General features: G+C 37.4%; 1 protein-coding gene across 1 annotated transcript; it reads left to right on the top strand.

The window, feature by feature from the left end:
- The first annotated feature begins 17,239 nt into the window (after positions 1-17,239).
- On the top strand, positions 17,240-17,882 carry LOC111198818. Its single transcript, XM_022688137.2, has one exon. The coding sequence runs from the start codon at positions 17,340-17,342 to the stop codon at positions 17,778-17,780; it is 441 nt and encodes a 146-aa protein (XP_022543858.2). The 5' UTR covers positions 17,240-17,339; the 3' UTR covers positions 17,781-17,882.
- The last annotated feature ends 1,504 nt before the right edge of the window (positions 17,883-19,386 follow it).

Below are 19,386 nucleotides of genomic sequence, written 5' to 3'. Positions count from 1 at the left end.
AACGACTCTTATCTTCTTCTTTTTGTTTTGGCTAAAGACTCTTATCGGTACAAATGGGATCCGGGAAAAATGGGTTCAGACCGTTAATTACTGGGGAATCTACACGATCAGGTTTATACTCCCTCCGTTTTTAAATATAAATCGTTTTAGAGAAACTTTTTTGTTCCAAATTATATGTCGATTTTCTATGTAACATTTATTAATAATTAATGTTGTTTGACCAATGATAATATAACTTCTATTTTTCTATTGGTTGAATTGTGGTTAAATAAATAATTAATGATGTTTTTGTTTTGAAAATGTAAAAAATTAATGATTTTCTTAATCTATGTGCATAACTTTAAAACGACTTATATTAAAAAACGGAGGGAGTATTAGACTACAGTTTCTGTTGGCAAAATAAAGGAAAGACACGAATCTCGGTACGATTGTTTAATGGGAAATGAAAATTCACTAATTAATGTGTAGTGTGTCTCACTAATTAATACGCTCTAACTCCTATGCAGGGGCAAGCTTAGTTTTAGGGTTTGTGCGCATGGGCGGATCCACGTTGAACAAGGTGGGGGCAGCTGCCGCCAGTAAAAAACTATAAATACTTATATTTGCACAAGTATAAATTGTTGGCTCCGCCACTGTTTGCATGTTGACTCTATAGTCATTATGCCCCCGCTAAACCACCGATCAAATCTCCATCAAACCCTTTTACCCGTTTTTATTATTTTCAAATTTTCCTTTTTGGCTATTTATTATATTCTCTTTCTTCTTACCTTACTTAAACTCCCAATGGTAACTGCGGTTTGAACGGTGTGGGACAAGCAGTTTAATTGCGGTGCGGTATTAATAGTTATAAAAACGTATAGATATATGGTATATGTAGAGATTTTTGTTATTGTTAACTGCAGTGCGGACGGGGCATGGCGATTCGTAACATTCGAAGCCTTACCTTGCCTTCTTTTAGATTTTTAGTTCATCGGTTCTTTTTTATTGTTTTTAATTTAGTTTTCTGATTTTCCTTTTAGGCCACCGATCGTATTCTTTCGTTTTTTCTTTTACATTGCATTCTTTTAGTGTTTTTATTCTTCTTTTCCATTCAAAATAAATTTTGTATTCAATAATTTCCTTTACCAAATAGTTTTAGTAGATTGGTTCATCAATTCTATTTCTTTTTTGTAAAAGTTTTTTTGTATCCTTTTATTTGTTTCTTTTTTCGTCTGAAAGATATAATATATATATATATATAATATTATCAAATAAAAATGACATATATATATATATATATATATATTTAAAATACTTTAATAATTATTTTATTGTCCCCACTTAAAATATTTTTTTAGGTCCGCCACTGTTTGTATATGTATATATAAAAACGAGGACAAATGTAAAGAAGTACTACTCTAAGAATATACCATTGGTCTTCAATTTCTTTGTTAACATAAAAACAAAAACAAAAATTCCTTAATTAAAAAAAAAGACCGGATATGGCAGGTTGAACTCAATCGACAATTGCATGTAGACCCTATATAACAAAAGAAACGCTCTCTCTCTAAAACACGCTCTCAATCTCTCTCTAAAACACACATTCTCTCTAAACCCTCTCCAAAAAAAATTCTCGATCTTGCTTCCGACGGCCTCTTTCCCTCTTCGCCGTCGGAGGACGCCTCCTCCTCCCTTAATTCCTCTCTGTTTTCCTTTGCTTCATCTTCCCCCTTAGCCGTTCTTCGATATGCGGCTTTCCTTGGAGCTCGAACGTTCACCGGCGGAGGAGCCTAGGCCGACTTCAGCGGTCGCCTCGTTCCTCTGGTGACGCTGCGAGACTGGTGTGCGACGGCGGGAGGTTGAAGTTGGTTCTTTGGGTAGGGTTTCGTCTGGAGTCGATTTTCTCTTTCTAGATCTACGGCGAAACTCTGCGTATGGCGGCGCATGGCTACGGGGGACTCCTCCGACCTGGATCTGTCCTTTCCTCCGGTTGTTTCTATCTTTTGTTGTCCCGGCGGAGTGGCTCGACGGCGCGTCCTTCTCCTTCGTATGAGGCGTCTCGTCGTCTGGGGTTTCATGTTGTCTGTTGAACAGTCGGTACAGTGAGGTCTCTCCTCTATGGCGCATCTGAGGTCTTCCGGGTTCGACGTGTGTTGTCTACGGCAGCTCTTGTTTGCCGTGCGCGGTCGCGACTTGGCTGTCGATTTGGAGTCGTCTCTTCGATTCAATCCATGTTCGTGTTGCTTCCGACTTGTCCTCCTCTAGCCACGGCGCTCCCTCCAGTTCTATGGGTCCTTCTCGGCTGGTCTTCATAGCTGTTAGTGTTTTGTTCCGTTTGCAAGCCGGTCAGCGCCCTGGTTCTTAGGGGCTGTCCATGTCTGGGTTTCTCTCCGCTCTGTGGGGTCTACGGAGCAGGTGGTCTCTCGGGTCTTATTGGCGTGAGTTCATTTTCCCAGCACTGGAGTCAGTTTGCTCGTCGCTCTGCCTCTGGTGAATGGGCTCATCCGGTTTGTTCCGAGGATCTGGTGAGTGGTTGTGGAGTGCGGCTGTCTACAGCCCATTTTGTATAGCTCTTTGGCGTGTAGCTGCTTCGTGGCTGTTCGTCTGAATAATGCTCGGACTGCTTTGCGGGTGTGTCTGGCCTCTGGTTTGGTTTTGCTAGTGTTGGTGGATGCTCTTGACGTCTTCGGCGAGCTGTTCTTCGTCGAGCCAAATCTTAAAGAGTAGATCATCGGAGAAGCCAAATATTACCGGGTTCCGTCTCTCGTTATAACCGTGGCTCGGCTTTTGCGGCAAGTGGTAAGTGCAGATTGGCTGAGGCCAATTCTTGCGGCTCAATTGGTTGTATCGGTCCTCATTTTGACTAGTTCGAGTTGTTGTTTAGATTTTATTTTCTTTTTCCGTTTCTTGTCGTCATTGTTCTTCTGTCAAAAACTTGAAAATTGGTAAAAATATCTTTACATTTTTACCAAAAACAAAAGAACAAAAAAACAAAAAAAAAACATGACGATATTATTATTTTGGTTTACTGGGGTCAATATACTACTACCTCAGTTTCATTTTATACGTTGTTCTAAGTTTTTCATACAAAATAAAGAAAGCATTATTGTTTTACCTTTAATTATTATGTTTTTATTTGATTATCTTAATTAATGAGTTAAAAGAATTAAAAAGTTAAAAACAAACTATCAAATAAATATTTGGAAAACATAAAACCACACTTAAATGAAATTTTTTTTTTAATTCTAAACAATAATTAATACTATGAAACAGATGGAGTGTATTTATGTTTACTGAGATTATAATCCACATTTAACTTAGTAAAGTTTTCCTTATGACCCCTTTATTTGTTTCCGGAGCTTTATCTTCCGCACTCGGATTTTCAGCTCAATTAATCCGAGTTGCAAGAGACAACTTAGTGAACTTAGTGAACTGAAGCATCTTACTAGACAGAGAAAGAAAAGGTTGGACTTTTTCTCTATTTGAAAAAGAGTTTTTGAGAGTTGAAACCTTTTCCAAAAACACGAGGCTTCAATTCATATTATCCGGATCTGCTATAGACTGAAACATGTGATGAATGATTTAAAATAAAGCAACAATTAATTACTGAGGAATCTATACGATCAGGTTTTATTATACATTGCTAATTGCTTTCAATCCACGACACTGCTGATCATTTAAGGTGTCTTTATCAAGTCCCTCACATCTTAGACTTTTAACAAGTTTTTTATCAGATCTGAACTTTTTCTTGTAAGGCGTGATCCGGCTCAGTAATGAGAATTTCAGTAGAAACTCCCCAGATTATTATATTATTTTAAAAGGATAATTCATGAGTTGTGAACCTTATACGTAAAAACACGGCCAAAATACCTGATATCTCCGAAGACATAAACCAAAAGAGGGAGACATACAAAATCGATATAAGACCATCAATACTATTAAAACGAAATCATTTTTATCTACTTACAAATAGTTTAGGTTGAACCATTACATTTAGCTATTTTTCCTATTATTTCTATTTATAACTAAATTATTTATTATTAAATATATACTTTAGCTTAAAATTAAGGAACTAAATAACTAATCCATTGTTTTTTAAATAATGAATTAAATTTATATTAACACTAAATAACTAATCTATTAAATTTATATATAATCTATTAAATTTAAATTAACAAATTATGTTTTATGTTTTATTATTAGATGTATATATATACATATGTATCTGATAAAATAAATATTAATAGTTAGCTATTATTAATATTTAATGATAAGATTGAACATTTTATTATTGATATTATTAAAAATATAATTTTAAGGGTTATTACAACAAACATGTAAAATATTTATCAAATATAAAACTAATTAAACAAAACATAAAACACACTTTAAGTTAGGCTTAACCGTTTGGATAAGGGTTGGATATTTTGAATTTTGGTTCTAATTTATATCACATCCTATGTCTCACTCAAGTAATTTGTAAGTACGTATCGGGTTCAGATACAACACATCGTTTTTGGTTCTAATTTGTATCACATCCTAAAAATCATAAAGTAAATATCGTTCGCATTCGGATTATATTTGTTTGGTTTGGATATATCCGAAGTTAAATCTAAACTTTAAAAGAAAAACATAAGAAACAAATACATATTTATATAGGATTGGGTATTTAAGGTACTGTTAAAAAATTTAAATACTAATTTTTAGTTATCATTTCAAAATAAATATATAATTGAATATTTGAAATACATAATGTTTCAAATATTTATCTTTTTTTTTATTAATTTGGACATTCAGATTTAAATTACAAGTTTCTAAAGTTTATAAAATTAATCATCTTTTAATTATAATAAATGCAATATCTTATGTAATTAACATTGATGAACATAGCTTAAAACTAATAAATTATAGGAAATAAATGAATCAGAAATTGCATAAGCACAAAACTTATTTATAGCAGTAATTGACATTGATGAAGTAGCATAAAACTAATAATACCGATTCAATCAAATTAGTCACTTATATACTATATTGTATAGATATAAAATTAATATATATACCTAACCATATATAAAAATATGTATCCCACAATTATATACATTTCGGTAATTATTTTTATATTAGCAAATATAAATTTATACAATATTAATTAAATAATGTAGTATATAATGAGCAACTTATATATACATGATCTTAGTATATAAATTTCAGCAAATTTAAAAAGATCTTGGTATATACCCAATCCTAAAACTTTGATAGTATCTTTGCACAGATCACTAATATGAGATATAACATAAATATTATTAATTTTTAGTATTCCTAAGTTATTGTTTTAAAAAATTTAATACGAATTATAAAAATAAATATTATTAATTTTGTTTTCAATATTTTACTTTAACAATTACGATTTATTAAAAAAAATATTGAACAAGAGTATTGTTAAACTTATATAAAAAATTGTTTATAATTTAAATTAGTATACTATCAACTAATTAACACAATATATATCCAGGGAAAATTTAAAAATTATACATATAAACATTACTAATCCAAAATTAACACCAAAATACAATACCATAAGACATTTCTAAAAATATCAATTAAGATACAGTATTTTCAAAAAACATGAAACACCAAATTTAAATTACAAGTTTCTAAAGTTTATAAAATAAATCATCTTTTAATTATAATAAATGAAAATTTTCCGCGCATAGCGCGGATTCATATCTAGTTATTAATTACAACAAACTAATATCGATCAACACCAAGCATACAAAGCCAAATTAACGAAGAGGGAACGTAAGGAAGAAACTGATATTCGGCACCAGCTTTGCCTTATTCTTCTTGTGGTTTAACAGCAGAGTAGATTCATTATATCGCTCTCTCCACAATCACTAGGTTCGAAAATGAGCCACGAACATCTTTAACCGGCAAAAACTACTCCTAAGAACCGGTTTAACCAACTTTATTTGAAACCATTTTTATGGCATATAGGCAGTGGCGAAGCCAGCTTGAAAGGTACGGGGGCTGTGCACCCACAATTAAATTAAAAGCTAAAAAATTGTATGTAGAACGTCAAATATTTGCTAGCTCATTAATAACAGTTTGTGCACCCCCACTTTTCCAAGTTCAATCCTTTTCCTATGCATATTTATTTTTCATTATCAAACGTGCACCCATTCATTAAATTTTCTAGCTTCGCACCTGAATACAGGTGTATCCGAAACGCTAATCAGAGACTCCGAGTCCGAACCAATGCCTTCACCATTAAAGCCTAAAGAGAAGACAAACTCTAAATATCCGATAGATCAAAAGAAGAAAAAGGATGGTACCAGCCTGAGCATATTACTTTATATATCTGAACAAAGTTATTACTAAAAAGCAAAATTAAAAGCTCCAAAATCTTACTTAGTGGAAAAAGAGAGACCGTATTTGAAGCAATGTAACAATGAGTTTGTGATCTGCCTTCCTTATTTCAAACGCAGTTTGAATACATGCATTATATATTAAAAAAGAAAGAAAATTTTAAAAAGCCAAAAGCTCTCTGGCTCAGTTCCCAATGTCGAACCCGTGGGATCTCAGTCGCCTCGCTTCCGTCGTCCTCTGCCACTGGTGATAAGAGAAACCTCATCCCCCCTGACCCGCCTGACCCTAAATCTCCTCTTTCCTTAGCTCAATTTCCTACCCTCTCACCCTCTTCCTCATCCAAACGCCACAACCATTCCAGAGCTTCAGTTTCCTCTACTGATTCTGGATTCTCTCCTTGCCCTAACCCAACTGTCCAACAGCTCGCTGCTGCTGGTTCCTCTAGTTCTGTAAACACTGAAATGGAGTTGGATACTCCCTTTGTTACTGTTCCAACTTCTGGATCTGTAAGTACTGTTTCTAGATCTGAAACTATAAATCCCTCCAACCTTCATGAGAACCTTACTGTCTTGCCACCCAAGCCCAGCTCCCCTTTACATACCAACAAAGCCAATTCTCCCTCCCTTCCCCCTTCTGTCAACCCATCCCCGGTCCAGCTCCCAACTGAGGTAGCTCCTGTGCTTGAGACTGCCTCTTTTCCAGTTACTACTGAGCCCTCTCTCCCCTCTAACCCAACCCCGCCTGTTAACCATTTCCCAATTCCTCCAATCTCCACCCTTGTTGAGAAAATTCGAAGGTCTGAAGACAAAACTTTGAAAAGACTTGCTCCTACTACCCTCTCTGCTTCGGAGAGACCAACTGTCCTGATCCCGGATGTTGTTTTCCAGAAAGGTGCCGATATGCATAAAGATTTTATTGTGTGTATCTTCAATGGGAGATCTCCGCCCTTCAGTCAGATTCAAAGCGTGTTAAACCATATGTGGAGTAAAGGAAGAAGATTGGAAATGCATAATAACCCTTCCTCTCGTAGTATCCTAGTTCGTATCACTAGTGATTACTTGAAGCAAAAGATTCTTGAGAAAGGTTACTGGTATGTGGGTGACTTTCTATTTCATACGGAGCAATGGACCTCAACTCACTCTTCTAAAGCTCCATCCTTTCAGTCAATACAAATATGGGCTCATCTAACAGGCATCCCTCTTGATCTGCGGCACCAGGATGGCCTAAGCTTTGTTGTAGGACTTGTTGGTGAACCTAAGGAAACAGATGATTTCACCAAAAACCTCGTTAGTCTCACACTGTCTCATGCGAAAGTCGAAGTGGATCTTACAAAGCCGCTACCTGATGTGGTCGAGTTCACTAGACAATCGGGAGAGGTTATTGAAGTCACTGTTACCTACCCATGGCTCCCTCCGACCTGTTCCCATTGTAAGGAGCTAGGGCATATAGCGAGAAACTGTCTCTTAATCCCTCTGCCTCAAACCCCCCCCCCTCCTCTGTTCCACCGAAATCCAAAACTCCTTCTAAAACTCCACCAGCCCCTTTTTACCGCCCTAAGACTCCTCCTGTTTCTACTAGTTCTGATCCCTCTTTTGATGTGGCCACACCTTCCCTTCCTGTTACTATTGACCCTTCTCCTTCTCCCCCTTCAATTAACCCTGCTCTGCCCCTTGCTTCTCCACCCATCTCAGCCACTAAAAATCCCAAACCAAAAAACAATTCTTCGTCCATTCTCACGATTCCTTCCTCTTTTAATCCCCTCAACCGTCCTTCTCTAAACATCCCCAGCCCTACCTATCAGCCTTCCCTTAAACGGTCCCGTTCTGACCCGTCTTTATCTCCGCCCAATTCCCTCAGCCTCTTATCTTACCCCTCTAAACCACCTATCCACCCTTTTACCTCTAACCATTTTTCTCTTTTGGCCGCTTTGGACTCTTCCCTTCCTATGGGTGAGTCCACCCCCTCATCTTAATGTGTAGTAAACTATTTTTTTGGAATGTCCGTGGACTTATTATCCCGGCCAAGCATACCCCTTTTTGTGATTGGATTAGAACCCACAAGCCCTCTTTTGGTGTACTTATTGAAACCCATATCAAAGATCAGAATGTTACAAACCTTTTGTCTAAGCTTTGTCGGGGATGGCAGTTTGCAACTAACCATGCCTCTGATGAAGACGGTAGAATTATTGTGGTCTGGAAAGATGATGTACGAGTCAGGATATTGCATCAGACTAGGCAAACCTTGACGTGTGAAGTAACTCTCCCAGCCACTGCACCTTTTATCTACACAGCTGTCTACGCTTCCAACTTTCGAGCTGAGAGGATTACTCTGTGGGTGGAGCTCCTTGATATCTGTCACACATTTCAGCTCCAGCTGCAGCCATGGATTCTTGGTGGTGATTTTAATGAAATACTTCACCCTTCAGAACACTCCTTGCTGGAAGTCTGTTTCACCACTCCCCAAATGCAAGAATTCAAGGATTGTCTAACGCAGTTAGAAGTCTTTGACCTGAGGTATCAAGGTCCTCTCTACTCTTGGAGTAACCACTGTCCTGAGAACCCCATAGCCAAAAAGCTTGACAGGCTTCTAGTTAACTCCAATGTCATATCCATCTTTCCCAACTGCTATGCTACTTTCCATCCTCCTCTATTCTCTGATCACAGCCCGTGTATTCTTGACCTAGCCCACCAGTTGCCCCTGGCCGGAACTAAACCCTTTCGCTTCTTTAACTATCTCACCCGTCACCCCTCTTATCACCAACTGGTACTTGAGACTTGGAGTCAAGCTGGAAGTTTGGCAATGAATCTCACAAAGCTGAGCTGGAAGCAAAAGAGTGTAAAGGGAGTGTTAAAACAACTAAACAGAGAAAATTTTTCGAACATTCAAGTGAGAGTTTTAGAAGCTAACAGTTTGTTGCAGTCTGTGCAGGTACAAGCGCTTAGTGACACATCCACTGTTAACTTTGAGGAAGAGCGAAGATTACATGAGAAATGGGTTTTCCTCAGGGATATTGAGGAGAGCTACTTCAGGCAGAAATCCAGGATCAACTGGCTGATAGAAGGTGACCAGAACACTGCCTATTTCTTTAGGATTTTTCAGACCAGATGCTGCTACAACTCTATCAGGTCCTTCATACTTCCGTCTGGATTAATCATCACGGACCCGCACCTGATGTCCTTGCTTGCCATCACGCATTTTCGCAATATCTTGGGCCCCGATATAGTTGCTACGCCTATGCTTCATTCTTCTCCAGCATGGTTTGGCCTACTAACCTCCTACACACCACCATCTGCTGTCTTGCCTTCGCTGACTGCTGTCCCCTCACCTGAAGAGATAACTTCTCTGCTATTTAAACTGAATCCAAATAAAGCCCCAGGCCCCGATGGCCTCACTTCTGCTTTCTATAAGTCCTCCTGGAGCTTCTTTGGACAGGAGGTTGTTGCAGCAGTTACTCACTTCTTCCATTACTCCTTCATGCCATCCTCAACTAACTCAGCGATACTAGCACTGGTCCCAAAGTTCCCGGGTGCGTCTCTCATATCGGAGTTCCGACCTGTCAGCTGTCTTAATACCCTGTACAAAGTAGTTGCAAGACTACTAGTCAGGCGCCTTAAACCAATTCTTCCTACTCTAATTGTCCCAAATCAGACAGCTTTTGTCAAAGATAGGTTGATTGTGGAGAACACTACCTTGGCTGGAGAACTAGTTAATGGGTATCACAGGAGGCAAGGTCCTAAAAGAATCACCATTAAGGTGGATATTGTGAAGGCTTTTGATACTATCTCCTGGGAATTTCTGTTTAACTGCCTACAGGGCCTGCAGCTTCCTCCTCTGCTCCTAGGATGGCTGAAAGCTTGCGTCTGCTCGACAAATTTCACCATTGGGTATAATGGCATGGTTCATGGATACTTCAAAGGCAACCGTGGTCTTCGCCAAGGCGATCCACTGTCTCCATATCTTTTTGTAATTGCGATGAATGTCCTCTCTATCATGCTAAATCGTGCAGCGGCAGAAATGAAGATCAAATATCACCAGAGGTGCTCCTCCTCAAGGCTCACTCACCTATGCTTTGCAGATGACCTTTTAATATTCATTGATGGATCGATTGATTCTGTCCAAAATGTCCTCCAAGTGCTAAAGGAGTTTGAGCTTCGCTCAGGGCTTGCGGTCAGTGTTCAAAAGAGCTCTTTCTTCTCCTCTGGTCTCACTCAGCAGGAGGTGGACACCATCAAAGCGTCTACAGGCATGCCAAATGGAATCCTTCCAGTGCGATATCTTGGAGTCCCGCTCTGTACTAAGAAGCTCACCATTGCCAACTGCGAGGTCCTGATTCAACAAGTGAAAGCAAAGTTTAATTCATGGACAGTGAAGACTCTCTCCTTTGTGGGAAGGCTGCTCCTTATTAAAGCAGTAATTGCTGGGATCACTAACTTTTGGTGCTCAAATTTCCTACTTCCTAAAGCTTGCATTGCGCGCATTAACTCTCTATGTGGTATGTTCTTATGGAAAGGCTCTATTGAAGGTCATCACTCTGCGAAAGTCTCCTGGGAAGTGGTAACAAGAAGTAAAGAGGCGGGTGGACTAGGAATCAAGGACCTGGGTACGTGGAACAGAGCTTGCTGTATCAAATTGATTTGGATGCTTTTTTTCCAGGGAGGTTCGGTTTGGGTTGCTTGGTTCAAGTCGGAGATTCTACAGGGTTCGCTTTCTAACTTCTGGACCGTCAAAACTAGTGCTTCAAACTCTTGGTTAGCTAACAAGTTAATCAAGATGCGAGGAGAAGTGTATACATGGATCAAAATGCGAGTAGGTAATGGGGTGGAGTGCCGCTTCTGGACGGATAACTGGTCCCTGTTGGGCTCTCTGCAGGACCACTTCGCTTCAACTCTGGCATCCAGACAGGGGATCCCCATGGCTGCTACTCTAGCGAATCTTAACAGGTCGGGCAACTGGTTACTCCCTCGTGCGCGATCGGAGGCAATGATTCAGGTTTAAGTAGCTCTAACAACTATAGTTCTGCAAGAGGGAATTGAGGACAGTTATGAATGGATAGTGGCAGGAGTAGCATCGGGAAAATACAAAACTTCACAAGTATATTGGGAACTGAAGGGAGAAGAAGCTAAAGTACCGTGGGCGAAGGTGGTTTGGACAAAACGAGGAATCCCAAAACACAGCTTTCTTGTCTGGTTAGTTGTGTTGAATAGATGCCCAACGCGTGATCGTCTCCTTGCTTGGGGACTGTCGGTGGATAGTAATTGCTTGTTGTGTAACTTGGAACTGGAATCTAGGGATCACCTGTTCTTTAGATGTCCTTTCTCCATGAGAGTTTGGTCGGAGGTCGGGCGCAGATGTTCATTCACTTCCACCCCCTCTTGGCAAGATACAATAAACCGTCTGATGGCACTAACTGGGGACAGACATGCAAATCGCCTAATCCTCTTATGTTGGCAAGCGGTGATCTACTTTTTGTGGCGTGAGCGGAATCAGCGGCTCCATAGTCAGCGGTTCCAATCATCAGACATGATTATCTCCTCCTTGGATCGTCTGATCAGGGACAAGATACTGAGCTACAGATCTTCATCACCGTCCCTATCCTCCTCTCTCATGCAAAGGTGGTTTAACACACTGCCGATACCTCCATGAATTGATCTCCCTGACTCCTCAACTATCTGATCTTTTGAAAAAATTCAACCTTGTCATTCTGATCTCAATTATGGGTTATAACTATGTACGGGCTTTTTTGTAGGGGTTTGATTATAGCTTTATGCTTGTAAAACTTTTTATTTCTTTCCGTAATTTTAATATGAATGCCTTTAGTCAAAAAAAAAAAAATTATATATTGAGAAAGTGTTCTTACGACAAAATAAATAATATAAATACTATCAAATAGCAATAAAAAAGTTTTTGTGATAAAATAACAAACAAAAGTAAATATTTTCAAGATAGCATGCATTTAATGGTAAAAGCAAATATATCCATGATTAATTATATATATATATATTTAATTGTTAAAATATTAAAAAATTTGGAAGTATGAAAAAAAAATTATATAATAAATATGTATTAATTATATTTGAGTTTAGGTTTATTAGGATAGGAGTTAGATGTAGGGTTTAAAGTAATTTTTTATTTTTATTTTTAATGTGTTATTTTGGAGATTTTTCCCTTGTGTGTTATTTTTGTCACAATTTTTGTGTGCTATCTATGGAATTTGAATATTAATTCCAGATCATAAACCAAAACAATAACCAAACGGATCTAATAACCATAGATAGCACACAAAAGAGTTCAAAGTTATTCAAATTATGTGCTGCTAAGAAGGTGAGTATTATGTCGTTGTTCACATATAATTATTATGTATATAATGTATAATTATTATTCCTGCAAAGCATTAATTGTTTCTGCTGGCAGTGTAGCTAGCCAGAGCCACTAGAGGTATACCGCCTTAACCAAATCAAACCCTAGAAGCTGTTCCTCTGCTTCTCTTCTCAGTTTCTCCGCCAGTTCCCGCGATTTCTCCAAACCAAATAGCATACATCTTACTAAACCAATGAAGCGCCTTCTCTCCGTTTCTCACAAACGCATGTAAATATCTGGTCATGCTCAAACCCTAGAGGCATAAATCTTACCAGGAGATTTAAACAAGAGAGATGAGGTTATGAATTAACACTGACATCTCCGCCTCTCTCAACTTTTCAGAAACAAAACCAAACCCATCTCTGAAACAACAACCATCAATCACAGATTCATATATACCCTTAAAAGTTACGAATAGCCTCATTCAAACTCCCTGTTTTCAAGTAACCACTTACCAGGGGGATCGGAAACGGGGATATAACAACTTCTTTGGATGTCGCACAAAATAAATAATGTGCCTTCTCCCGAAAGAAATCATTGAAATCTCTCGCCATGCATTAGATAATTATGGCATCATGACTATTCAGAAAACAACATAATGGCGGGAAAAATTTACCAGTCGCAAAGCCCTTCCAGTTATTTAGAGGGTTTCAACAATTGCATCAATGATATTATTTTTTCTTTTATATTTCTTTGACCGAGTACTTTTTTTTTTGTTTCGTATAATTTTCCAATTTGGGAATGTATATAAGATTTTGAACGTCCCCCCCCCCCCCCCCCCCCCCCCCCCCCAAAAAAAAAGCAGAAGAAATTTGAATATAGCTTAAGTCCTTGGAAAATATTTTTTATCAAAGTAGAAAAACTGTGGAAGATTCTTTTACCCTCTGATGTTCCAAGAAGCCAAACAACAATAGCTTAATTAATAAAGAGGATATTAGTTAAAACGATTTTACAGTCGTTTGTTATTTCTATTTGGAAAGGCCACAAGAAAAAGAGTGTATACTATAATACTGAAATAATAATGATTTGATGTGGTATATGATACTACTATTATATGCTTGTGTCTTTTTTTTTGGGTCAAATTAGGCATGGGCATTCGGGGTCCCAATCGGGTTTCGGTTTTATCCAATCGGGTTTCGGTTTTTCGGGTTTATCAAAATCAGCCCCATTCGGATTATATGAAAGTTCAGTTCGGGACCGGTTCGGGTTCTATCGGGTTCGGGTCGGGGTTAGTAAATCATCAAAGAACCGGCACAACCCAATATATTTTCGGGTTCGAGTCTCAATCGGTTTTTCGGTTTAATAGTACATGATTTTTACCTATTTTATAACCAAAACATGAGTAAAATCGGTTCTTCAGTTTTAAAATACTTGATTCGTACTTATTTTGTAACCAAAACTTAAGTAAAATCGATTAAAAAATAAGGAACATCAACCATGATCATTCAAAATCAAACGAAAAATAAACATATTTACTGATAAAAAGAAAACCAAATAAATAAAAACATAAAACGAAAACCAAGTTGAGAAACATTGTTTAACGAAAACAAAATCTAAATCTAAATACTTCAAGATTCAATGGTCATCATCAACCAACCTTCATGTAATAGAACCACCAATATTCATGTAATAGAGCCACCAACCTTCATGTAATAGATAAGTACTTTAGATGTTCAATATTTTTAGTGTATTTTGGATACATATTAGGAATTGAGTCATGTTTGGTACAAGATGTTTTCGAGGTTTTGAATTTTTCGGGTTCTATCGGATATCCATTTAGATTCGGGTTCGGTTCGGATAATACCCATAACCCGAGATACCACAAAACAAGATCCATTCGGTATTTACGTCGGGTTCGGATCGGTTCGGATTCATTTTTATCGGATCGGATTCGGTTCAGGTTATCGGGTTTGGTTTATTTGCCCAGCCCTAGGTCAAATATGATCGTTTCTATATAAGACCGACTTTACCATCAACTCCAGATTCGTGTTGTATTATTTAAAATACATTACTAACCTATAAGAATATTGGGCTTGTCTAGTATTTTCCATATACTGTTCTAAAATTTGATACAACGTTTACTTGTTGTAGTCTGTTGATGCCGTTGGTGACTATAAACGGAATATAATCTAATCACTGAACGTTGTTGTCATCGCTATAACCTCTCACTATTGATGACGAATGCAAAAGGAATATGATTTGCTGGTTTAGCCTATTAATGTCCCACATCGCTTCTCTCTTGCTTGATTTCTCCGTCTCATAGTTTGATTTCGAGGGAAAAATAAAAAAAGAAAAAGATGTTTTATTCGCATGTTTACTTGGCTCGGAAGGGTCCTCTGGGAACGGTTTGGGCCGCCGCGCACTTGCAGCAACGCCTCAAGAAGTCTCACTACACCGCCACCAACATCCCCAAAATTCTGTTGATCTTATAATGTTCCCGGAGGCACCTTGGCATTGAGATTGTCTGGTCATCTTTTACTTGGTGTTGTCCGAATCTATTCAAAGCAAGTTGATTATCTGTTCCGTGACTGTGCTCTCGTCACCACTTGGTTATCTAAGTCTTTCGTTTCTACTCAAGTTGATTTGCCTGACGATGCGAGGCAGGCTCCTGTTGAGTCTGTGACTTTGCCTCAAGCATTGAACTTGGACGACTTCCAACTAGATGATGACACGCATGAAGGGGAGTTTGATAATCATCTTAGGAGTCAGGAAGATATCACTCTCACAGATCAAATCCCCACTGGTGTTGATCCTTATGTTGCTATAACATTCTATGTGGGACATTAATATAACCCTTTACAAATTACAACTACAAAGAGGAAATAACAATAAACTAATTAAAACATCAAACTACAGAAGTTTTGAATGAAATACATACTATTATAGTTTGACAAATGTTGGAGAAAATTAAAGAAAACTTTAATTTTTTTTTTGAATAATAAAGGATTTGAATGGTTTTAGTTTCAAGTTGGGTACAAAACCCCGAAACTATACCGGATAACTTATTCAAATCCCTTGTTATTTTTAGCAAAAAAAAAAAAAAATTAAAGAAGACGAAAACAAAGGTGGAGTCGGAGACATGTGAACCGATCGATAATTGATGCGATGAAGATGGAGTGGGTTGGTCCACTAAAAGAACCACCACTCTTGCTAATGCTTGGAATCCCATTTATTCGGTCAAATCATTTCTTCTCCAACGTCCAGCACCCACATGTGAGACGTACCTTATCAAGCATATCGTAGAGGACCCCGAAAATTAAAGTTTTCTTTTTATACCTTTAATATAAAGGTTACTGTCGGTACGTGTATTATAAGAGTGACATCCATTTGCAGTCTAACCCTACATCATATTATTATGTACTTCAGCCGATATAAATGTTAGCTATGAAAATAGACTCGAACAGTTTGTTAGGCGTGTAAATTTTGCGTTCTTACAAAATAAAGACATACGAAACAAATTGTGTCTTTAGTTAAATTTATATACTTTTAGTAGATATATATAGTTTTTAAAAGAGGCAACGTTTTTAAAACCTTTTTGATAACAGTATTAAACTTTTTTTAATAATTTTGAACTTCAGGAACGAAATCCAGGACTATGGCATGACGTAATCATTCTTCTCAAAGAAATTTAAACCTAGGGCAATATAAGCCAACTGCTTATTAAACTTATTATTTCCTATAAACAACCATTTTAACATGTTTCTTTTCAACACCATTTTAACATGTTTTATATTTCCTATAAACAACCATTTTACTGGATTGCGACGTACTATTTCTAATCACATGAATATATAGATCTTAATTTATGTTGAACAATTCGTCATTTTATCACTTTACTGAAAAACAAAAGAGGTTTTTCGTTTTACAATTATGTTAAGCTAAATGTTTGATATGTATATGTTATTCTGTTACACGTAATTATTTCATTCTCATAATTATGTTGTTACCACTTACCAATCATAATTCTTTGTCTATATGGTGACTTATGAATCAAAGTTTGACATTTTATTTAATTTTTTTTCCGGTTGAAAGCAATTACTCGGGAATCAAATCTTTCATAAAAACAATTACTTTGTGGATATTTTATAGTCGTGGTATTCTCTGTCTACATAGTAGTGGTATTATCCGTAGCATATTACGTCCGTTGATTTGTTCCCAAATTAATTGCAAACACGATAAAGCAGATGTCTCGGGTTTGTTTCTTTGCCTAAAGTACCATATCTATTAGTGGGTTGTGCATTATACCAAACTTTCAAGATCTTCCCTATACGCATATTCCACTTAGACACTTGAGATTTGACACTCAACTAATTTTCTAATTATAATATTATATCCATTAATAAATTTCATTCAGTCATGTCTCCTCAATGGTTCAATATCAGTTAGGCCAAAAGCTACAATATTATCCCTCTTATTCTTTATTACAAACTATTATTATCATCATCGTATCAAATTACAAATGATCACATGATTGGTCGTGTAGTGTGGGGAGACATCTTATCTCATGTGCCAATATGCCTAATTAATTAATTGAACACTTCCCTCTATATAAGACCTTAGCTTTGGCTCATGTTAAAATATATCCTCCCAAGTTTTTATATATTTTTCTCTTCATAACACTTTACACATTCTCACAAATGGCGTCTGTTCAATATGGTATGGATCAAGGAATGGAGATTTTTAACAATGAGCTTATGATCATGTCGTTTCTGGAAGAAGAATCGCCTCTCGATAGCAGCATCAACAAAGAGAAAGAAGAGGAACTAAACCGCGTGATTAGATCTTTAGAAGTGGAGATCAACTCGAGTTCTTCTTCGCCCATGGAATCTCGGGAAAATGATCTTCAACAGGAGAAATCCGGCATTGAAGATGATTTCGGGTGGCTTAAGGACTTTGATATTGGTTTGATGTCGTCGCAAAATGATGACGAGATGATGAATTGGTGTACGGAACTTTCTTACATGGATGGTGTAGATAGTAGTGTTCTTGAGATTGAAGGTGGTGATTATTATTCTCATATTAATTATGGACTTACATTTGAGGAACCAACTCTTTCTCTATGGCAAGAGAATATGTAGTTATGTAAGATTTGATTGGTCTCGTGGAGTCATAATAATATAACAAAGACTGCTGTTAATTATATATATTCTTTAGATAATGCAATGATCACTTGATGAGAAGATTAGTTACTAAAACTAGCATCTATCAACATGAGTTGGATACACATATATACTTTCATACGGTTTCAAATGTTTAAAAGATAGAATTTAATATATACTTTATTTCACCTTAGAATTAGTTCTGTAATGGACTTACATTTATGCTAAGTGAGTTGTATTTAGTTTATATAATGTTTTAACATCAATGAAATTGGGTTAAGAAAAACAAAAGATTTAAATATGGCATAAAAGAGAGGCCACTTTACATGATCAGAAGACTAAAAGTAAGCAATATATACCCAATGATCCATGCGTCTGCTATGCTTTTTTTTTTTTTTTTTTTTTGCCAAGGATGTGAATATCATATAAATATGAAAGAAGTTTGTAAACTTTACAAAAAACTAAAGCCAGACTGGGTGCACTTTGGCAAAAAAGAATAAAAACAAAGTGAAACCCATATGAGAAGAAGATTTTCTAGACATTTCTTAGCCATGATAGCATAAGTGTTTTGAAGCTCTTCTTGATTTTTTTCTTCCCCAAGATCGTGTCTCTGATGTTGCGGTCTATGAGCTTGTAGATCGTTGGAGGAGTTGAGGAGATTCCCTGGTGTAGGCGTTTATTCCGCTCTGCCCAAATGTTGTAGATAGTTGCATGAGCAACCAGCTTCTTGAGAATCAAAGGAGTAGTGGAGTCCTTTAGAGAAATCCATTCAACAAAAGAAGTCCAAGTCATGAAGGCTGAATGTGTATAGCCCAACCGTTGAAGAACCAGTTTCCAAATCTGTTCACTGATTTCACAACCCAGAAGAAGATGATCTCTTGTTTCCAGAGCTGAATCACAGAGACAGCAGCTTGTAGAAGTCCCTAGACCCCAGCTTGATAGTCTTACCCGTGTAGGCATTCTATCATTATGCGCAATCCACATGAGGAAGGCGTGACGAGGCGTGGCCATCTTGAACCATACACTGGTGGACCAAGAGACTAACGGTGCTCTGTTTCGAAGCTCTTCCCAAGTTCGAGAGGCAGAGTAACGAGGCATAGCATCACCATCAATAACCCAGTGAAACACATCATCATCTTGAGAGAGTGAAGGAAGAATAATACCCGTGAGATAAATTTGAAGGCTTTCTGCAGCAAGAGATCGAGCGCCTCTCAACCGCCAGCCATTCTCATCACAAGTATCAGCGACTGAAGCATATAAAGGAATGCAGAGTTCTCTAGGGCCCGAGTCGCCAAATAATTCAATCAAGCGACCAAGAGGCGTCCAAATGTCCCACCAAAAACTAATTTTCTGTCCATTCCCAAGATTTGCTTTCAAAAAGTTTGAAGCTATAGGGCGCAAGTTCAGTAGAGATCTCCATGTCCAAGATCCTGCCTTTTTAGCTTCTAAGCTCCAGAAGCTTTCATCTCCAATTTTGTATTTCCTGATCCAAGAAGCCCACAGTGACGGGTTTGGTGTATATAACATCCAAATAAGCTTTAGGCAAAGAGTCTTGTTCCACGTCTCAAAGTCCCTGAGCCCCAGT

Source organism: Brassica napus, chromosome A1 (assembly GCF_020379485.1).
Source record: "Brassica napus cultivar Da-Ae chromosome A1, Da-Ae, whole genome shotgun sequence".
NCBI lineage: Eukaryota > Viridiplantae > Streptophyta > Magnoliopsida > Brassicales > Brassicaceae > Brassica > Brassica napus.
The sequence above is the reverse complement of the archived record's forward strand: the minus strand, read 5'-3'. Positions and strand labels throughout refer to the sequence as shown.